The sequence below is a fragment of the Chrysochloris asiatica genome, unplaced genomic scaffold (genome assembly GCF_000296735.1).
Source record: "Chrysochloris asiatica unplaced genomic scaffold, ChrAsi1.0 scaffold00083, whole genome shotgun sequence".
NCBI lineage: Eukaryota > Metazoa > Chordata > Mammalia > Afrosoricida > Chrysochloridae > Chrysochloris > Chrysochloris asiatica.
The window spans coordinates 11,289,300-11,310,805 of NW_006408601.1; the positions used below are offsets into that span (position 1 = coordinate 11,289,300).

Below are 21,506 nucleotides of genomic sequence, written 5' to 3' on the forward strand. Positions count from 1 at the left end.
TGGGTAGGGTCCCGCTCTCTGCTCTTCTCCATTGGTGGTCCTAGGGACCTCCGCTCCTAGACTGAAAAGTTAATCACTCCCCTCCTTGCTATAAAATGTCTACCTTTACATTTCCAACCCTCACAATCAGTAATAAGTTACAAATTTGACCCTATATTTTGCATTCTAAAAATGCTAAAATGGCTCTTTATAGTCTTTAAGTAAAATTAAGATTCCTTAGCATCACCTCTAGACCAAAAAACCAAACCCATTGCTTTAGATTCTGACTGTCTTTATGGAAGGAAGTTCCCTTAACCTCTTTGTTATCAGCCAAGCACTTAACCACTGGGCCACCAAAGCTCATGTATCACCTCTAAACTCCCTCCATGCCTTGTCACACACATGGGCAATTGTGTGCACATACTACTCTCCCCCAACTTCATACAATTATATGTCTTTTCAGGCTAAACTCAGATGTCACTTGCTTGGTTAAGTGTGTATTATGTCTTGTGCTTTACACTGTAGTAAGCAGAACTGCATTTTTTCACAGTTTAGGAAGATACAAGTTGGAATTCAGGGTGCCAGCTCTCAGGGAAGGCTTTCACTCTGTCAGCTCCAGGGAACGGTCCCTGTCTCTTGAGCTTGTTTCCTCCTCCTTTGACAATCTCCGTGTCACTTGACATCAATCCTCCCCCACCTCTGCTTGTTTGCTTGCTTGTCCTAATCAGTTTACTTTATATCTTGTAAGAGATTGGCTCAGACCCATCCTATAATAATTTTATCTCAATTAATACAACAAAGATAAATTTGTAATCATGAGCATAGAAGTTAGGATTTACAACACTTAATTTTGGGGGACACAATTCTTGAAATAAAATTGATTCTGATTCTTGAAATAAAAGTTAAATTGTTACTCAGCAGACTTGGAATTTAGAAAGATTGATAATTTCAGTGCTTATTAGCTTAATTGAGGGGATTGCTTAAAATCTTCTTTTTATTACAGTATCTTATTTTTGTAGCTTAAAGTTATGCTATCGCATCCTGGTGTGGTGCTGTAGGATAAGCACTGGACTGCTAACCACAATGTTGGCGGTTCAAATCCACCAGCTGCTTCTTTGAAACCATATATAGGGCCACTATGTATCGAACTGACTCAATGGTACTGAAAAGGAACAACAACATGGTGTTTGATGGTGTCCTGGTGTGTCAATGTAGGATAAGCACTGGACTACTAGCCAAGGTTGGTAATTCAAGCCCACCAGCCATTTATTGGAAACCCTATACCATATACCAGGTCGCTGTTAGTTGGAACCAATTTAATGGCACTCAACAGCAGTGGTATTTGGCAGGTATTTCCAGATGTAGAATTCATTTGGAATGTTTTTTATTAATGCTTTAAGGATAAGAAAAGTAAGTATAATCTATCATTTCTTTTTTTATGAATAGGAAATCTCAAATAATTAAGGTTAATAGTCTCTTGAAAGAAACTAACTTCGTGAATGATATTTTTGTTGAGCAGTTTCATTACAGAGCTGCTATGAATTGTGTGGCTTTGTCTTTTTTTCTGTGTATTCCTGAAATCATAATCTTTCCTGTTATATTCATATTTGAACAACAAGTAATTACTGATGCAAATAGGATTATGACTTGTAGCAGACAATAAACAGCCAGAGCAGATGGCCTTTTACAGAACACAGATCTTGTTTCAACATAACCATTCTGAAGCTATTTCTAGGCACTGGGAGCATTTTGCTCTTTTAAAAAGAAGCTTGCTCTTTGTTTTCTTTGAAGTGTTTGTAATTTTAAATCCTTAATACATAGTTCAGTTATAGCAAGTAATAGTAATTTCAGCAGAAAGATAAAAAAGCTCCAATATGGTAGAGGCATCTTTCTGAAAATTTTAGTGTGAAATATATTCATATAAACATACATAAACCATAAATGACCATATTTAAAGTACATTATACAAAAAAAGTTTTTCCTATGGCGCTGTTGATTAATACACTGGATTGTAAAGTAGTTTGAACCACAAGGTTGGTGGTTCAAGCTCACCAGCTGCTACTCGGAAACACTATACAGGGTCACTATGGGTTGGAACCAACTCAACAGCACTTAACAACAACATAGGACAGAATAGAACAGCACTGTTGGGTTTTTAAGGCTGTAATGTTTACAAAACAGACTGTCACATCTTTCTCCCATGGAGTGGCTGATGGGTTTGAACTACCAACCAATTGGTTAGCAGCTGAGCGCATAACCACTGTGCCTGACTCCTTCTTTCATATGCATAAATATACATATGTATGTCAGTTACGTTGAACACTCCTGTAGTCACTACACAGGGCACTCCAGATTCACATTCCACTTCCCTTCTCAATAGAAGCTCTCTCTTCCTGAGAGCTACCGGCCTGACTTTCATGCTTTGCTTTATAGATTTAAATGGACATCTCTAAATTAAATGGTTCAGTTTATGTAATTTTGATCTTTATGTAAGTGGAATCACATTTTATCCAATCTTTTGTCTAGATTATTTTTCTCACCATTATTATTAAGATTCATTCATGTTGTTCTTTCATATTTACTAAGATATAATATACCATTGATAAATATATTATAATTTGTCCTTTCTACTCATGATGAACATTTGCGTGTTTTACAGTTTGGGGTTATTATGAACACTTCTGCTATAGACATATTGTACATGTGCCCTGGAGCACATATATATAATACACAAGCTTATAAGTAGAATAGCAGGATTTGGGGTTTAAATATCCTAGCTGTATGATACCAGACTTGTTTTCCAACAGGGTTGTACCTATTTATACTTCCATCTGGTGTATGGCTGACTTGACATTGTCCAGCTTAATTCCCCCACCCCCAATTGGTTGTGTCAGTATCTCATTGTATTTGTCAGTATTTCATTGTTATGATTGTTAATGAGAATGAGTACCTTTTCAAATAATTACTAGTCATTTGGATTTTCTTTTCAATAATATATCACTTCAAGTGTTTTCCTCAGGTTTTTGAGTTGTGTTATTTTTTTATTGGCCATCTTTATATATTTTGAATTGAGTCGTTTGACTTTTGTATTATATAGAAACTTGTTGGTGTTTTTGTCTCGTCATCAGGCCTTAGTGAAGTGAAATTCTTACTTATTATTGGTGCTATTTGTGTGTGGAGTCAGAAATCTTTCCCTGCCCTGAGATTATAGAGATCCTCTCCTGTATTCTCTTTTAAATGGTTGATAGTAGTGTTTTTTACATTTTGTGTCTGTAGCCCACTGGATTTTTATACTGATTTTTGTATATGGTGTGAGATAGTGGTCTGGTTTCTTTCTTTTTTCTATTTGGAACCAGTTGTCCAGCCTACTTTATGCAAAGGTCATTTTTTCTTCTCTATTTTATAATATCTTTGTCAAAGTGTCCATATATGAAAGCAATATAACCTTTATTCTGAAACCCCTCTGAGATAGTAAGAGGACAGAAATGTAGAAGCTACTCATGAACATACAAGGGAGCTTTATAAAAAAAGTTTATGGAAAATTTTCACAATTTTTAAATTTCATGTTTCCACAAACTTTTTGAAGCCACTTTATATGTTCAAAAATCATAATAAAAGTATTACAAAACGAATTGAGTAATAAACTTTTAAAAAATGTTTTATTGTGAATTATGTGATAGTTTACATGTGAGAACATCAGTTTTACATTCATTCTATTGTATATCATTTCATTGCCATGGTTACAATCCCCTCCATGCATCTTCAACCAACCACAGGGTATATCCTGCAATGAGTAATAAACTTTTTATGATATGGATCCCTGGTGGCGCAGTGGTTAAGAGTTCATCTGCTAATCAAAAGAATGGGATTCAAATCCACTCAGTGTGAGACATAGCTGGGGATCATCTCCCGTAAAAACCACAGCCTAGAAAACTCTACAGGGCAGTTCTATTCTGTCCTTTTGGACACGATGACTTGAAACTGCCTCAATGGCAGTATGTGTTTTAAATTGTCTAAAAGTTGCAGTGGTTCACCAGGCCTCTTCCAACTTTCCCATTCCACAGCTTCAACACTAATTTTTCCCATTCTGCTAACTGTGACAAGTCACCAAATTGTAAAATTTCAGGTCTGTTCCTCTTTTACTTCGTCAGCCATGACATAGCCAATTCAAATCAATTCCAAACACTGGCATTTAAATCTTGCAAAGATTTAAAACCTAGAAAACCCTCTACAGGGTTGCTGTGAGTCAGAACCGACTCAATGGTGTTTAACAACAACAACAACAAAAGGCAAGTAGGAGTTTTCTGTAGTTCTACTCTAGCGTAGTGGTTACGAATCGGGCTGCGAACCTTAAGGCCAGCAGTTCGAAACTACCAGCTGCTCCGCGGGAGAAAGATGAGGCGTTCTGCTCCCGTAAAGATTTACAGCCTCGGAAACCCTGTACAGGGTCGCTATGGGTCGGAACCGACTCCACGGCACTTAGCAGCAACAACAACAACTCTGGTAGCATAGTGATTACGAATCGGGTTGCTAATCTCAAGGTCAGCAGTTCAAAACTACCAGCAGTTCTGCGGGAGAAAAAATGAGGCTTTCTGCTCCTGTAAAGATTTACAGCCTCAGAAACCCTATGCAGGGTCACTATGGGTCGGAATTGACTCGGCGACACTTAACAACAACAACAATGTTCTTAACTTGTTGACTGCCTGTATGTCTGGTGACATCAACACTTGTTTTTCAGTCAGTTGATAGAGTAAGTAGATATAAAGCAGTAGGAAAACAGAAGACTTACATAACATATCAGTAAACATCTTGAAAACCCCATGGAGCTCTTTTACTCTGTACAGTAACAACAACAAATAGCACTATTGAACTACTTGGCTTATTTGACATTTAAAGAACAGTTGGAGACTGTAGAATCATACTCTTTTCAAGTATACATAGAACATTCACCAAGATAGATCACCAGGGCAATAAAGCTGTCTAAATAAATTTAAATGGATTTCATTCTTATAACATAAGCTCTGGCCACACCAAAGTAAAACGATAAAACAATAACATAGATATCTTTTATATACTAAAATTAGTTTGTAATTAATAGCCCACTTTGAAATAACCCAGAGGACATAGGAGAAACCACAAGAGAAAAGAAATTAGAAAATGTCTTGAACTGAATTAATAGAAAAACAAAGTATATCAAAATTTATGGCATGCAAGAGTAGCAATCAGGCAATGACATAGCCGCAGAGGACTAGAGTGGAGAGTAAAGCATCAGCTGATAAGAAGAGAGGGCATGTGCACAAGAACACCCACACTTGCAAGTAGTAATCAGGGAATTACAAAATAGAAAAATAAGAGAAAAGCAAAAACACAAAGTGGGTTCTTAATTAAAAATCACTGAAATGAATAAGCCTTTAACTATTTGTTAAGGACAAAAGATAGGAGGACAGGAAAAGGGAACACCACTACAGATCCTACAGAAACGAAAAAGATAAACCCAAACCATTTGCCATCAAGTGGACGCCAACTCATGGTGACTCCATGGGTGTCACAGTGTAACTTCTCCAAAGTGTTTTCTTTCTTTTATTTTTAAAGTTTAATTGTTGTGTTGTTGTTCAGAGTATACACAACAAAACATACACCAGGTTATGATTTAACATGCAAATTATGTATTACAAGGATTGCAATCCCCTCCATGGACTATCAGTTAACTGTATTTTCCTCAATTCACTTTTTTTTTACCCCCTCCTCCCCACATGCCCGGTAACCATCATAGAATGTTTCATTTAACAAGAAAATCTTTTTCAAACATTTACAACAGTGGTCTCATGAAGTACTTTTCCTTTTGTGATTGACTAATTTCACTCAGCATGTCCTCCAGGTTCATACATGTTGTGAGGGGTTCTGCAGATTGTTCGTTATTCTTCATTTTGCATAATATTCTTTGTACCAAAGTTGGTTTAACCATACTTCTGTTTATGGGCATTTAAGCTGTCTCCATCTTTTTGCTATTGTGAATAGTGCTGCAGTGAACATGTGTGTGCATAGATCTAGTGGTGTCACAGTTCTTATTTCTTGAGGATATAATACCAAGTAGAGGGATTGCTGGTCATTTCTATTTCCAACTTGTTGAGAAAGCACCATACCATTTCCCACAGTGGTTGCACCATTTTACCATCCCACCAGCAGTGTAGAAGGGTTTCAGTCTCCACATCCTTACTAGCATTTGTTGTATTGTGTATTTAAACTTTGCTCTTAATGTTGGTGTGGGGTGATATCTCATTGTTTTTTTTGATCTGCATCTGTTTGATATCTGATGATCGTGAACATTTCTACATATATTTGTTGGCTGTCTGGATGTCTTTGGTGAAGTGTCTGTTCATGTCCTGGATGTCTTCTTTGGTAAAGTATCTGTTCATGTCCTGTGTCTATTTTTTAATTGGTCTGTTTCTTGTATAGATGTTGTAATTTTCTATAAATTTTAGATATTGGTCCCCTGTCTGATATGTCATTGCAAAAAAAAAAAAAAAAAATCCCAGTCAGTGTGCTCCCTTTTTACTCTTTTGGCAAAATCTTTTAAAATAGTTTTCTAATTTTTAGGAGGGTTCAGCCATCTATTTTGTCTTCTACTACTTGTACATTTTTTTGTAATGTTTGATAATGTTTGTATGCCATGTATTAGAGCGCCTGCTTGTCCTTAGTTTTTCATTGATGATCTTTACAGTTCTAGGTTTTAAATTTAGGTCTTTAATTCATGTTTAGTTTGTTTTTGTATGTGATATAAGATATGGATCTTGTTTCATTCTTTTGCAAGTTGATTTCCAGTTTTGCCAGTACCAGTTGTTGAGGAGACTGTCTCTTCCTCATTTAATGTGCTTTAGCACTTTGTCAAAGATCATATGACTATATATGAACGGATTTACTTCTGTTCTCAATTCTGTTTCATTGATATATGTATCTTTTGTTGTACCAGTGCCAGACTGTTTTGACCATTGTGATTATGTAGTAAATTTTGAGATTGGGGAGTGAGAGGCCTCCAGCTTTGTTGTTCTTCTTTAAAAGTGCTTTGCTTATCCCAAGTCGCTTTCCTTTCCAAATCAAGTTCGTGATCATTTTTTCCATCTCTTTGAAGAATGATGGTGGATTCTGAATTGGGATTGTGTTGTATCTGTAGATGGCTTTGAGTTTATTGACTTTTTCACAATGTTAAGTCTTCCTGTCCATTAATATGATATATTCCTCTAGTTTTATAACTCTGTTTTGGTTTCTTGTGGTAGTATTTCGTAGTTTTCTTTGTATAGGTCTTTTGTTTCTCTTATTAGATTTACTCATAAATATTTCATCCTTTGGGTGGCTATCATAAATGGTTCCTAATTTCCTTTGCAGAGCTATCTTTATTAGTATAGAGGAATCCAATTGATTTTTTGTATATTGATTGTATACCCTGCCACTTTGCCGAATTTTTCAATGAATTACAAGAATTTTCTGTATGTAGGATAGTGTCATATGCTAATAGAGCTTTACTTCTTTGCAGATTTGGTGGTGGTGGTTATGTGCTGTGGAGTAGGTTCCAACTCATAGTGACCCTGTACAGGGTTTCCGAGGCTGTAAATCTTTACGGGAGCAGAAAACCTCCTCTTTGTCTCATGGAACAGCTGGTAGTTTCAAACTGCTGACCTTGTGGTTCGCAGCCTGATTTGTAACCACTACGCTATACATTCTTGCTTTATAGCTCTGGCTAAGATTTCCAACACAAATCCTGTTTGCAAAGGGAATTCTTTCAGTTTCTCTCCTTTGAGAGTAGTTTTGGCTGTTGGATTTGTATGTTGTTGTTAAGTGTCATAGGTCTGATTCTGACTCACAGCGACCCTGTACAGGGTTTTTGAGGAGTAACTCAGTCCTACCTTTTTGGATTTATTGGTTTTATATGTATGCCCATAATTATGTTTCCCTTCAATTCCCATTTTGTTGAGTGTTTTTTTTTTTTTTTTTTTTCATCAAGAATGGGTATTGGGTTTTTTTGTTGTTGTTGGGAGTTTTTTCTTTTGTATTTAAAGCTTTTATTGTGAATTGAGAAGCCCTGGTGTGGCACTGTGGTTTAACGTGCTGGACTGCAAGCTTGCTTTGCAAACTGGGAGGGTCAGCTCACCAGTCACTCCCTGGAAACCCTATACAGGGTTGCTATGGGTTGAAACCGACTTGACTGCACTTAACAACAACAACTGGGAGTTGAGTGAAAATTTACAGAGCAGATCATCAGTTTTACATTCAGCAAATCATATTTTGCTTAATTGTAATGATTACAATTCCCTTCATGTACCATCAGTTAACAGTATTTACCCCTATTACTTTTTTTTTTCCTGATGTACACATACCACACAGAATATATATATATATTCGTTGAAATGTCCAAAGGGCACCTTTTGCAAGCCAGCCTCCTGACTGCAGGCACGTTGTCTTTCTCGGTCCGTGTGTCTAGAGTCTTCAGCTGCTCTGTCTGTGCTATCGCCTCTGCCTCCATCTCTGCTGTCGCCACTTTTCTGGTTAGGATCCCAGGCTCTTCCCTCTCGATGATCCTAGGGTCCTCTGTTCCTGAAATGAAAGATTAACTACTCCATCCTTTTAGTTTTACATCCTCTACATTTATAGCTGTGACAACTGCAATTAGTCATAGTAGCAATTACTCACAATTGAATCATAAAATCCTATCCCCATCCTCGCCCCTCCCCTTTCACCGACCCATCTGGACAAGAGAAAAACTATTCAGTGAGTATTCTACTTTACACCCCTCATTCTGAACGTAAGTACACTCAAGAAAGCTTGGAAGCCAGTCACTTTGTGCCTTATATCCCCCGTTTTTGGTAGCCAATGTGTAAGTTGCACTTGCTGGGAGTTTTTTAATGACTTGATCAATATTTTCCTTTGTTATAGGTCTGGTCAGATTTTCTACTTCACTCTGTGTTAGTTTAGGTAGGTTGTGATTTTCTAAAAAATTTATCCATTTCTTCTAGATTTTCAAATTTATTTTCAAATACTATTCATAGTAATATATTATTAACCTTTTGATTTCCATTGGTTCTGTTGTAAGTCACCCATATTGTTTCTTATGTGTGCTATTTGCATCTCCCCCCTCTTCTTTTGTTAGATTTGCCACTTGTTTGTGGATTTTATTAATCTTTTCAAAAAACCAGTTTCTTGTCTTGTTGATTCTATTGTTTTTATGCTTCCTTATTCATTTATTTCTGCTCTAATTTTTATCATTAATTGTTGGAGATGTGTTTAATGTGTTGATTTTGGTTCTTTCTTCTTTTTGGATGTGTGTATTTATTGCTGCAAATTGCACTTTCAGCGCTGCTTTTGCAATGTCCCAAAGGGTTTGGTAGTTGTGTTTTTGCGTTACTTTGCTTCAAGGAATTTTTTTATTTTGTTTTTGATTTGTTGCATTACCTAGTAGCTTTTGTTGTTGTTAGTAGGTGCTGTTAAGTCTGTTCCAACACATAGCGACCCTGTGTAGGGTTTCCACTGAGCAGCTGGTGGGTTTGAATTGCCGTCCTTGTGGTTCCCAGTTCAGTGCTGATCCTACAGAATCACTCCATATATTTGATTTTTGTTTCCTTGATCTTCCTATTGTTGATTTCTAATTTTATAGCATTGTGATTTGAGGAGGTAGTGTGTAGGATTTTGATGTTTTTAACTTTATAGAGACTTGCTCTGTGGTCTAACACATGGTGTTTTTTGGAGAATGTTTCATGTGCACTGGAAAAGAATTGGATTGAGGGCTTTGTACAAGTCTATAAGGTGAAGTTAATTGATTTTCTTGTTTAGTTCCTGTGTGTCTTTGTTGAGTTTCTTTTGGGTTGTTCTGTCCTTTTTTGAAAGTGATGTATTAAAATCTCCCACTGTTATTCATGAGTTGTCTATTTCTTTCTTTGTTTCTATTAGTGTTTGATTTGTATATTTTGAGACTCTTAAGTTGGGAGCATAGATGTTTATTATGTTATATCCTCTTGTTCAGTTGTTCCTTTAATCATGTGATCGTGTCCTTCTTTGCCTTGTATGCTGATTTTTGCCTTAAAGTTTATTTTATCAAAGATTATTTTACCATTCCTCATTTTTTATTTCCTTTAGCTTGATAGATTTTTTCATCCTTTAATTTTTAATCTATGTTTGTCTTTGTGCATATATGCCTCTTGTAGACTGCATATTGAAGGATTCTGTTTTCATATCCATTCTGGTACTCTCTGTCTCTTGACTGCTGTGTTTCATCTGTTGGCATTCAGTGTAATGCTCAAGCTCACCAGTCGCTCCTTGGAAACCCTGTATAGAGCTGCTATGGGTCGGAACCCACTCGATGGCACTTAACAACAATAACAACAATTAATTGATTGCAGTCATTTAGCTGTGTGGTTTTTTGTGTGTGTGTGGTGCTGCTGATTTCTTTGTTCTGCCTGCTTTCCTGTGCTGAGTTCATTTTTTTGTGTTTTTTCTTGGCAGTTTCTTCATAGTTTTACAATATCATCATGTATTTTCCTCTTCTTGATTTGATGTGAAGGTGTATTAAGTTTCTTTGAGGTTACCCTGTGCTTTATTAATTTCTTCCCCATTTTAAAACAATGTGTTTTATCTAAAAACTCACCTGACCTCTCCTCACCTGGAACTCTGGAACTCTCTTCCTGACCATAGATTGACATCTTTAATTCCCTATGTTCAGTCCTGTAGTGTTGTCCTACTCTGGACACTTTCATATCGGAACTGAATTCCAGTGGTGTTGCTGTGTATATCAGTCTCTGGTTGTTGCCTGCTGTTGTTCGTTCTCAGTCTCAAGAATTCTCTTTAATATTTTTGCAAAGTTTACCTGAATTTTACAAATTCCTATAATTTCTGTTTTTACAGAAATGTTCTAATTTCATTGTCATATTTGCTGGGTATAAGATTCTTGGTTGGCAAGTTTTTTCTTTCAGAGTTTTCTACTTTTCTCCCAGAGTGTAATATTATTGGTCTTCCTTTGTAGATAATATTGCATTTTTCCCAAGCTGCTTTCAGGATTCTTTCCTAGTCTTTGAGTGTAGAGAGTTTGATGAACATATGTCTTGGTGGTTTTCTTTTGGGGTCCATCAGATTCTTGAATGCTTATGTTCTAATCCTTCATAATGTTAGGGAAATTTTTTTCCAGAAGCTCTTTGACTATCTTTTCTGTGGTTTTCTTTGTTTCTTCCTGTTCTGGAATTCCGATTACCCATAGGGTATTGCTCTTCATGTTGTCCTACATTAATCTTAGGCTTTCTTCAGGTGTTTCATTCTTTCTTCTGATTGTTCTGCTTGTACTTCTTCCAACACAGATTTGTTTGTTCTTTTGTTGGTCCATGGTACTTTTAATATTCTCCTCCAACACCATAACTCAAATGCATTAATTCTTGTATGGCCTTCTTTATTTATTGTCTAACTTTCATATGCATAGGAAATCATTGAAAATACCATGTCTTGGGTAGGCACACCGTAGTCCTCAACATGACATCTTTGTTCTTGAACACTTTAAAGAGGTGTTGTGCAGCAGATTTGCCTAGTGCAATACATCATTTGAATTCTTGATTGCTGCTTCCATGAGTGTTCATATGAGCAAAATGAGGTGTTTGACAACTTTAGTGTTTTCTCTGTTGGTCCAGTGGCGAGGATTTTTGTTCTCTTTACATTGAAGTGCAATTTTTAGAAGCAAAGATGCCTATGTAATTCTATGAGTTAGTAATAGTTTTTCAGCAAAGTTTTTTCAATGTCATATTAATTGGTATTGATAGAGGAAAAAGTGAACATGATACTATCCATAAGAAAAATGTACCCAAAGTGAAAAATGCAAAGTTATAGAACAATACATGAGTGAAATATATGGAGTGGACAAAGATTAATAAATTATGCCTACAAAAGCATTAGCAATAAAAGAAAAAAAAAGTTAAATTATTGATTTTCCTATCGAAATTAAAAACAAGTTCTTAAACTCCATTAAAATAATAGGAAAGCAAGCTTTATGAATACATAAAGCAAAGTTTATGTATTCACCATACATAAATCTGACAGGAAGTTCTCTGGAAAGATGGCAGACTTGCCACACAAAGACCCTCTACCACAAAGACAAGGAAGCCCAAATGAAACATGCATAGATTGTAACCCTGGAACCTTGAGCTTTAGAGGAAAGGTTATAGAGAAGTGGATTAAATACTTACTGAGAGAAGCTGCTCACAGATGACAAGGGAGGGAGACTAGCCAATGAACTGCTTCCCAGCCAGAGGCTGCACAGCCATTTTGAACTTCCTGCGGACAACTTTTTAGAAATAATATAGTACAATACAGTTGAATGAGCCTGGGTATGCCATTTTTCATCCTCAGGGGTGGGGTTTGAAGGTAGGTGGGATATTTGCTTCAAAGAAAATGCTGAACACTTGTGTTTTTCTGCCTTTTTTTTCATTAAAGTGAAAATTCTTCTTAGATTTTTTTTGACTGTAAAAACTAAACCAAACAAAAAACTAAACTCATTGCCATCTAGTTAATTCTACCCAGAGATGCTATGTAGGGTTTCCGAGGCTATAAACCTTCATGGGAGCAGCGTAAAGCTCTATCTTTATCCTGATAGGTTTGTTTATCCTGTAGCATCACTAGGGTTTCTCCAGCTAGTAAAAACAGGTCCTAATGTAGATCTTTTGTAAAAGCAAAGAGTCATAAAATGAAATTATAAAAAAAGTGGATTATACCTGTATATACTATGATATAACCAGTCTGCTTGAAAATAAATAAAGCTTTAATTCCTTAATAGTCCAAAGATGGAAAACAATCCAGATTTCCATTCACAGATGAATGTTGTTCTTACATGTCATTGGGTCGGTTCTGACTCATAGCAACCTTGTATAGGATTTTTGAGGAACAACTGGTGGGTTTGAACCACTGACCTTTTGGTTAGCAGTCCAGTGCTTATCCTGTAGCACCACACCAGGACTCCCACAGATGAATAAACAAAATTGTGGTTTCTCCAGATAGCAAAAAGCTATTTAGCAATCTAAAGCAATGAGCCACTGCTGTTCAAAAAAACATGTATGAATCTGATAAGTGTTGTGCTTAGCAAAAGAATCCAGACACGAGTACATTCAAAGTGCTTTCATTTTAATGAGACATTATTGTTGTTAGGTGCAGTTGAGTTTGTTCCTATTTACAGTGGCCCTGTATAGGATTTCCATGGAGCACCTAGTAGGTTTCAGCTTCCAACCTTGCTGTTCTCAGTCCAGGTCTTACCCTATAGAACCATGCCACGACTAGGAAACATTACAAAATGCAAATCTCACCTGTAGTCAGAGATAGAAAATCAGGGCTTGCCTGGGAATGATAAGATTTTCTGGAAAGAGACACTAATCTTTGTGGGGAGGTAAAATATGTTTTATACCACCTGAATGTCTTTGTTTTTAAAAATTCAACAAATTTTACCCTTGAAATGAATTTAGTTAGTTGTACTGAGACATATAAATAATACCTCAGTGAAATTAGGGTAAGAGAAAATATTGCCTTTGTTGCCAGAAAAATCTATTATAATTCAGATAGATAGCCTCTGAGGATTAAGAATTCATTTATTTAATTTATTTAATTTGATATGAACTTAATCAGCAATTGCTTTTAGCTTTCTGAAATTAACTCCTCCTTCAAATTACAAAAATAAAAAATATGTGCTAATATTACAATCAAACTTATAAAACTAATCAGTGCTGTTGTTGTTAAGAGCTGTGGAATCAGTTCTGACTCATAGTGACCCTGTCCAGGGTTTTCAAGGCCTTAAGTCTTCGAGGGAGTAGAAAACCTCATCTTTTTCCCACACAGGCTGGCAGAGTCAAACTCTCAAGTGCTTATTGTATGGGGCTACCCTATTACTGGGCAAGGTTAAATAATTTGTATTACAGGCATTGGATTTTAAGTTTTATGTAGTATTTTGTTATTCATGATAATATTGTTGTCACTCTATAGTGCTTGAGGCTGTATACCTAGCTTTCCCAAGCATTTGATCCCCATGGTAGTCTGTGAAGTACATAAAGCAGATGCTAGCGTTCTCTTTTACATGGGAGCACGGAAGCTCAGAGAGATTATAAAATGATTTGGTCACATGGCTGGTGAGTGTTAGAGGAGCTCTCTGGCTTCTAATTCTTACCACTGTGACACACACAACTTCCCTATAAACTGTAGTTTTGTTGTATGTGAGTCTGATCTGCCCTTCCCTATAGAGAGGAAAACAAATATTAAAGACATTAACTTTATTGAATTGTTGTCTCAATACCATTATTATTTCATCCATTTTTCTACAACCTTTTTGATGTCCCCTCAGGAGTTCTTGTAGTATAGTTGTCACAACTCTGCTGCTAACCTCAAGGTCAGCAGTTCAAAACTACCAGCTTTTCTGTGTGAGAAAAATGAGGTTTTCTGCTCCCTTAAAGATTTACAGGCTATGAGTTGGAACCAACTCCATGGCACATAACCTCCACCACCATCATTCTCAATAAAATTCCTGTTTCTTTTCAGACTGAATTTTTAAATATTGTTTCAGTGTATTACCAGTATTAACCAGAAATATTCTGGGACATCTACAAAATGACCAAAAAACAAAGGTAACATTCAGGGAATTAATGAATTCTTTAGAATGTGTTTAATATACCAATTAAACTCATTGTGATCTGATCATTTTCAGACTAAATAAACTGGAAGATACTGTTATACTAATTAAAGGAAAGATTGAAGAAGTTCATCTTCCTATAGAGAAAGTGGATGTTATTATATCCGAGTGGATGGTAAGTGTTTACAGAAACAAATCCTTTTATTGGTAAAAATTAAAAAAACAAAGCAGTGAATAAGGTAGTATTTTTTCTGTGTTTAATTATAATGGATAAGTGGAAGAATGGTGGTATTATTTTTAAGTTAGCTATCATCATTTTAAAGGAGCTCTGGTAGCGTAGTGGTTATGAATCGAGCTGCTAACCTCAAGGTTGGCAGTTCGAAACTACCAGCTGTTCAGCGGGAGAAAGATAAGGCTTTCTGCTTCCATAAAGATTTGCAGCCTTGGAAACCCTATGCAGGGTCACTATGAGTTGGAACTGACTCCACGGTACATAACAACAACAACATCATCATTTTATGGTAATTTACTCTGAAATGGCAACTATTTAATGGATTTTTTTCTTGTAAGTGTAGCTTTTTTTGTCTTTCAAATCATAATACAGAATTACTGTCTTTCTACTTTCTAAATATGTAGAGACATGGGAGATGCAAAAAGTTTGTGGAAAACTTCCATTATCATTGAATTCCATTTTTTTCATGAACCTTTTGACACTCCCTTCTATGCTTGACTAAAACTCTCCATTACTCTGAAGACCTTATTAAAGCTGTTCCATCAGAATTAATACATTGTTGCTGTAACTGCTGTTCTACTAATCTGTTTTGTTGTCTTTCTTATTTGCTAATCTATGCAATCAATCTTTATCACATGAAGTAGAATTTATAGGTAATATTAAAATAATTAAGTTATATCATACAGTGTATGTTATGTCTTACAACTTTATAATGTATAATTTACTGTTCAGATGCTAAGTTAAAATGATATGTACTTTAAAATATATGTAAAGTGAAATTAATGGTATTTGATAACTGATGGGACTTATTGATGTGCCAGTTTAAATGAAGATAAGGTACACAGTACTTCTAAATAAACAAGGCTTTCTTAACCACTTGGAAAGTTAGTTTATTAAAATAATAAGACTATGTGTAGTACGTATATTATCTAAATGAGTTTATCAAAAAACTTGGGAACAATATGGTTTGCTTTATAATTATCTCTACATTTTGAATAAACATGATATTTGTAGCAAAATAATAGGAATTTCAGGGAACTTTTAACACTTTTCAGATTTTAAGTAAATTCCAACTAAAGCCATTGCAAGCCACTGTTGTTGGTACTTGGTCTTTTGTATGTGAAACGGTGTTTTGTTTTTTTAATTTAACGCTAGATTTGGCTTTTAACGTTTCTTAATCACAATATGATTTTTCTTGTGCCAAAAAAATTTTGTTTGCATTCTGCACACTCTTATGAATTGAGTGGTAAGAGTTGGATTTTGTCATCTACAACTGAAAATCCAGCATCTCTCTAGAAAGATGCTTTGGACAAAGCACTTTTGAGGCATTTATTTGGCAGCAGCTGGAAGTAGTTTATGCTGCATGTTGACTGACATGATCCTTTTTATTTTAACATTCTTCATTTTGTTGTTGAAAAATATATACAGCAAAACATATACCAATTCAACAGTTTTTACATGTGCAGTTTAGGGAGTTGGTTCCACTGAAGTGTGCAACCGTTCTCGCCCTCCTTTTCTGAGTTGTTCCTCCCTCATAAACATAAACTTGATTGCCCTTTAAGTTTCCTACCTAAACTTTAGGTTGCTATCATAAATTTATTCTTATATAGATAGTTCTCAAAACAGACATTTTCTACTAGTTAAGCTAAACTATTGTTTGGTCTGAAGACTTCAGGGGATGTTTTTGATTTAAGTTGTAAACATTTTATCAGGGCAATAGTTTTAAGGTTTTGTCTGTCCCCCTATTCTGTATCACCCCCCTTTTGATCAGGATTCTTTTGTTGAATCTGATCAAAATAATTAATAATGGTACCCAGGCACCATCCAGTTCTTCTGGTCTGATGGCAAAGGAGGCAGTTGTTCGTGGAGGCAATTAGCTAGCTATACATTCCATATCTTCCTTCTATTCCTGACTCTTTTTCCTCTGTTGCTCCAAGTGAGTAGAGACCAATTGTGCCTTGAATAGCTGCTTACAAATTTTTACGACCCCAGGCACTATATAATTAAGTAGACATGAAAAGAAGCACTAACCGTGTTATTAACCATTTAACTGGATGTCCCATAAAAATTTGGCCCCAAAATTGCCATCCAAATCAAGTAACCAAATCCTATGAAAGCCTCAGCAGCTTCTAAAATTTTGTATTTTTTGGTATTGTTATGAATATGAAGGAACTTCAGAAAGTTCATGGAATAGTAGAATTAAAGATGGAATTTTTCTACAAAGTTTTTGAAGTCCTCTTGTCTATCACACAATTTTTGCCAGTTCAAGTTTGTACAAGGGTACAACTTAATTCATATCAATTACAACAATTGACTGATTGTCGTATAGTTCTCCATTACCTTTAACTCCTTCATCCTGCTCCTGGTAACCAGGAAGAAGGCAAAGATACTGTTTCATTGTTCTCCATGTGGAAATCTAATTTCCCAAGCACCATTTATTGAAGAGACTCTTTTCCCATTGATTGGATTTAGCAACTTTGTAAAAAATTGGTTGACCATAGATGCGTGGATTTACTTCTGGACTTTCAGTGCTGTTCCAGTGGTATGTTGGGCTACATGATCTATGTGGAAGCAGAAAGCCTCATCTTTCTCCCACAGAACAGCCCGATTTGTAACCACTATGTTACCAGAGCTCCTTGTTTCTTTAGGGTATGCTTCATTTTTCCTGGAAAATACATCTTTTAATGACCCCAAAATAGACTTTAGAGACAAACCAAAAGATAGGCTTTAGCACCCATCCCCTCACCCCAATTGGTTATTTTTTACATACCTGATTATAAAAGCAGTTTGGGTAATTCTTGCCCTGCTTTTAGCACAGTTAATGCTTCGGAATAGTGATGTTTTAGAGTTTTCATCTCAAAATCTGAAAGTTAATCTTGTTGTTGTTAGGCGCTGTCGAGTCAGTCTGGACTCATAGTGACCCTGTAAATGGTTTGTAAGGCTGTAAAGCTTTAAGAGAGTAAAAGCCTCATCTTTCTCCAGTGAGCAGCTGGTGGGCTTGAACTGCAGACCAGCCCAGTGCTCATCCTACAGAACCACCACACACTCCTTCCCTCAAGATTCATTGTGTATCCTATCCCTCCCTTTTCTTCTATGCTGAAGAAAAGCTAACTTTGCATTTGCAGGTTGCTATGACAAATCTTCTCCACTGGGTTGGCTAGTGGGAAGCACTAATGGGAGAGTCAATGAAAGGAGGGAGGAGCCAGGGCATTTCTTCCCTCTTCCTTTGCCTCTGGTGGTTTGTTGACAAATGTGATTTCTTTTGTGACTTCAATTCCCACTGGACAGATCTGTTACAGCTTTTGCATTCACTGTGTAACTTTGGCTCTGGGCTCTCTTAAGTACCTCTTCCCTTTGTATCTCGCCTAAGAATGGTAGCTCATTCTTGGTGTTGCTCACTATGGGTTATCTCTCTGTCTTCTTGATGACTTCTCATATCTTTTGTCTTTGGTAGGAACCAACTTTTGGCATTAGTTTTCCTTATTTTATATAGTCATGGAAGATATTTTAATATAATAACTCTGGTACTTTTCTTATTTCTATATTGAGACTTGCACTTGTGTTTAAAAAAAAAATTTGAGTCATCTTTGTTGATCAGAAATATCATTTGTGGTGTCTTCTAAATTCTTCAAGTTCCTTCTAACTTTGGTACTTCTACTAGGATTTCTGAACTGAGAAACTCAAAAATCCCAATTGCGTAATTAAAGAAGGAGCAGGTATGCTTTCTAAAATATATTCAGTATCTTTCAAACATTCCAAACATTGAACAAATGATAAATAATTGACTGTTCTAAATCTACAACACTTTTTTTATGAATCAATATTTTAAAGTTAAAACTAGTAAAAATTACGTTAGAAAGAATTTAGATGATACCACACAAAATAATTCTGATCACCAAAGATGACTCAAAACTTTTTTTTTAAAACACAAGTCTACACAGGATTTAGAACACATAGGATAGTTACATCAGATGAGAACTGATCACATCCTGGGGTGATTGAATCATGTTGGGTTCAGCATGGAGGTGATAACTACACCCTCACTACTGAACCACCAAGAATCCTGGCTAAGTCACGTGGCCACAAAACCTTACCTATTACACCTTTCCTCCATATTTACTAGGTAATGCCGAACTTCCACCAACTAGAAGAATTTTTACTTCATTGTTGGGTAGACTTATCAACACTCTGCATTTTATGACTTTGTAAATTACTGCCAGTATCATAGTCATTATACCTCATTGTGGTTGTAGTGTTTGTGAAGTTTAGTATTTTGAATGTGATTATGGCTATTTGGATTTATAGGTTTGTGAAATAACTGTATATAAATTTTGGGGTTTCTGTCTTTTAATGATTTGTAGATTTCGTTGTGTAATTGATATTAGTATCCTTTATTGGAGGTGTGTGTGTGTGTATGTGTGCATGCGTGCGTGTGTGTGTAGCCAGTATCTTTTTAAACATTGTGACGTACATCTTTCTATTCTTTATAGAAATGCCTTTTGTTGAACAAAGGTTCTGTAGTCAAGATGATTTGACTTTTTCTTTATGTTCGTATTTCCCCTCCTGAGGCCATGAAAATACTCTCCAGATATTCTTCACAAATTTTATACCGTTTTCTTTCACATTTAAGTCTTTAATCCACAACTGTATAGTTGTAGGGAAACTGCCTAATTTTTCCAGGGGACAGTTTGATAATACAGATCAAAAATTTTAATTTGCAAATCTTTTAATCTAGGAATTTTGCTTTAGGAAACTTAGCTTAATCAAATACTTAAAACATTCTGCAAAAGTGTGTTATGAGTGTGTTTATATGTTCAAAACAGAATATTTTCTTATCTGTTCTGTAGTCCTGGTTTGACACTGTAGCATAAACACTGGACTGTAACTGCAAGGGGAGCGTGGTGGCTCCATACAATAAGTACTGGACTGCGAACCCCAAGTTCCCCTGTTTGAGCCCACCAGACACTCTGCGGGAGAAAGATAATACTTACTGCTGCAGTAAAGATTTTAAAAGCCTTGGAAACCCTGTATAGGGTCAATATGAGTTGGAACCAACTCAAAGGCACTTAACAACAACAACAAACTAACTGCTAGGTTAGTGGTTCAAAACCACCAGCCACTCCTTGGAAACCCTATACAGGGTCGTTATGAGTCGGAACTGACTCTATGGCACTACAGCAGCAATTCTATAGCAAATAAGTGTAAAAGATACACTTTTGTTTGATAACATCAGCTACCTTGCATTTTACCAAATGTATATAATGTATGATAGGGCTCCAACAATTTTGTGGAAACATTCCCTTTTAATTTCGTTTTTCCATGAATATTTTGAGGCCTCCTCATTATCTATCTCCAGTCACTGTATAGCTCTCAGTTGGGAAAATACTCAAAAAAGATTTTGCATAATTATTTGGACACCTCTCATACAACTTCATTATTATCACACTTGAGATAAAGCAAGTGGTTAGCATTGGCACATTTTAAGATAAAAGGGTCACATGATGGACTGGAGAATTGTTGAAAAACTGCAATTGTAGAGTTTAGTACCTAAGGCTATTATTAATATAACAGTAAAATAAATAGATATTACATATCATAAGATTTCAAATTTGGAACAATTTTACATTCCTGGGCATAGTGAAGAATACTGTAAGTTGTTTGTGAATGTTTGTCCATTAACTTTTAGATACTTCTAGAGCATTGGTTCTTAGTAGAGACATTTGGTAATGTCTAGGAGTCCTGGTGTGGCACTGTGGGTTAATGCGCCAGACTGCAAAGCCATTTGAACTGCAAGGTCAGCAGTTCAAGCTCACCACCTGCTCCTCGGAAACCCTATACAGGGTCACCATGGGTCGGAACCAACTCGGCACTTCACAACAATAGCAAGAGACATTTTGGGTTGTCAGAGCTTGAGTGGGTAGAAGTTAGGGATGCTGCTAAACATCTGACAGTGGACACAATTACTCAGGCTGAAATGTCAGTAGTGAGTGCATGGCTGAGAAAACTTGCTTTAGAGCTCTCATTACTGTACTTTGATCATAATCCAACCTCTAACTGATAGCATTGTATCTATTTGAAGACTTCTGCAGACATTTTTCTGTTCAGATACATTTATTGAGCACCTAGCTGAGTGTACTAAGTGTACTGAGTGTAGAACAACAGTAAACAAGACAGACATAAATAGGCCCTGTCCTCATGCAGCTCTGATTTAGTGGTCGAGACAAAAACTTTAAAAAGCTTTGTAAAATAAATGATCACATCATTTAAATAGATTGCTATTCTAAAAGGAAACTACATCACACAGTGAGGGATTATAATAAAGGGCACCTGATTTCATCTACCTAGGGCATCAGAAAAGGTTTTTCTGTGGAGGTGACATAGTGACAGTATGTTTTATCATTTGGATATGCAGTAGATGCTTCCTTACCCATCTGCATGTAATTAATTCACCAGATTAATGAAACTATGCTTTCTTTAATTTTTCTTTTTCACAGTCGAATCCTATGGTTCCCTGAACGCTTAAACCTAGTTTGCTTCTTTCAATATTCTCTCTTGGTTCTGCTCCTATCTGTTGAGTTTATATATTTACCAAGAGCTTATTTTGTTTGACTGCTGTAAATCATAAACTGTTCAATAAGCTTATAAAAAGGAGATAGTTACTTT

General features: G+C 36.0%; 1 protein-coding gene across 2 annotated transcripts in view; it reads left to right on the forward strand.

Annotated features, from left to right (window-relative positions):
- The window catches only part of PRMT3 (protein arginine methyltransferase 3), a 169,762-nt gene that overhangs the window by 53,682 nt on the left and 94,574 nt on the right, over positions 1-21,506 (forward strand). For both annotated transcript variants that reach the window (XM_006865818.1, XM_006865817.1), the window contains one exon: positions 14,687-14,786. In XM_006865818.1, coding sequence (XP_006865880.1) covers positions 14,687-14,786 — 100 coding nt within the window. The remainder of the gene's footprint in view (positions 1-14,686; positions 14,787-21,506) is intronic.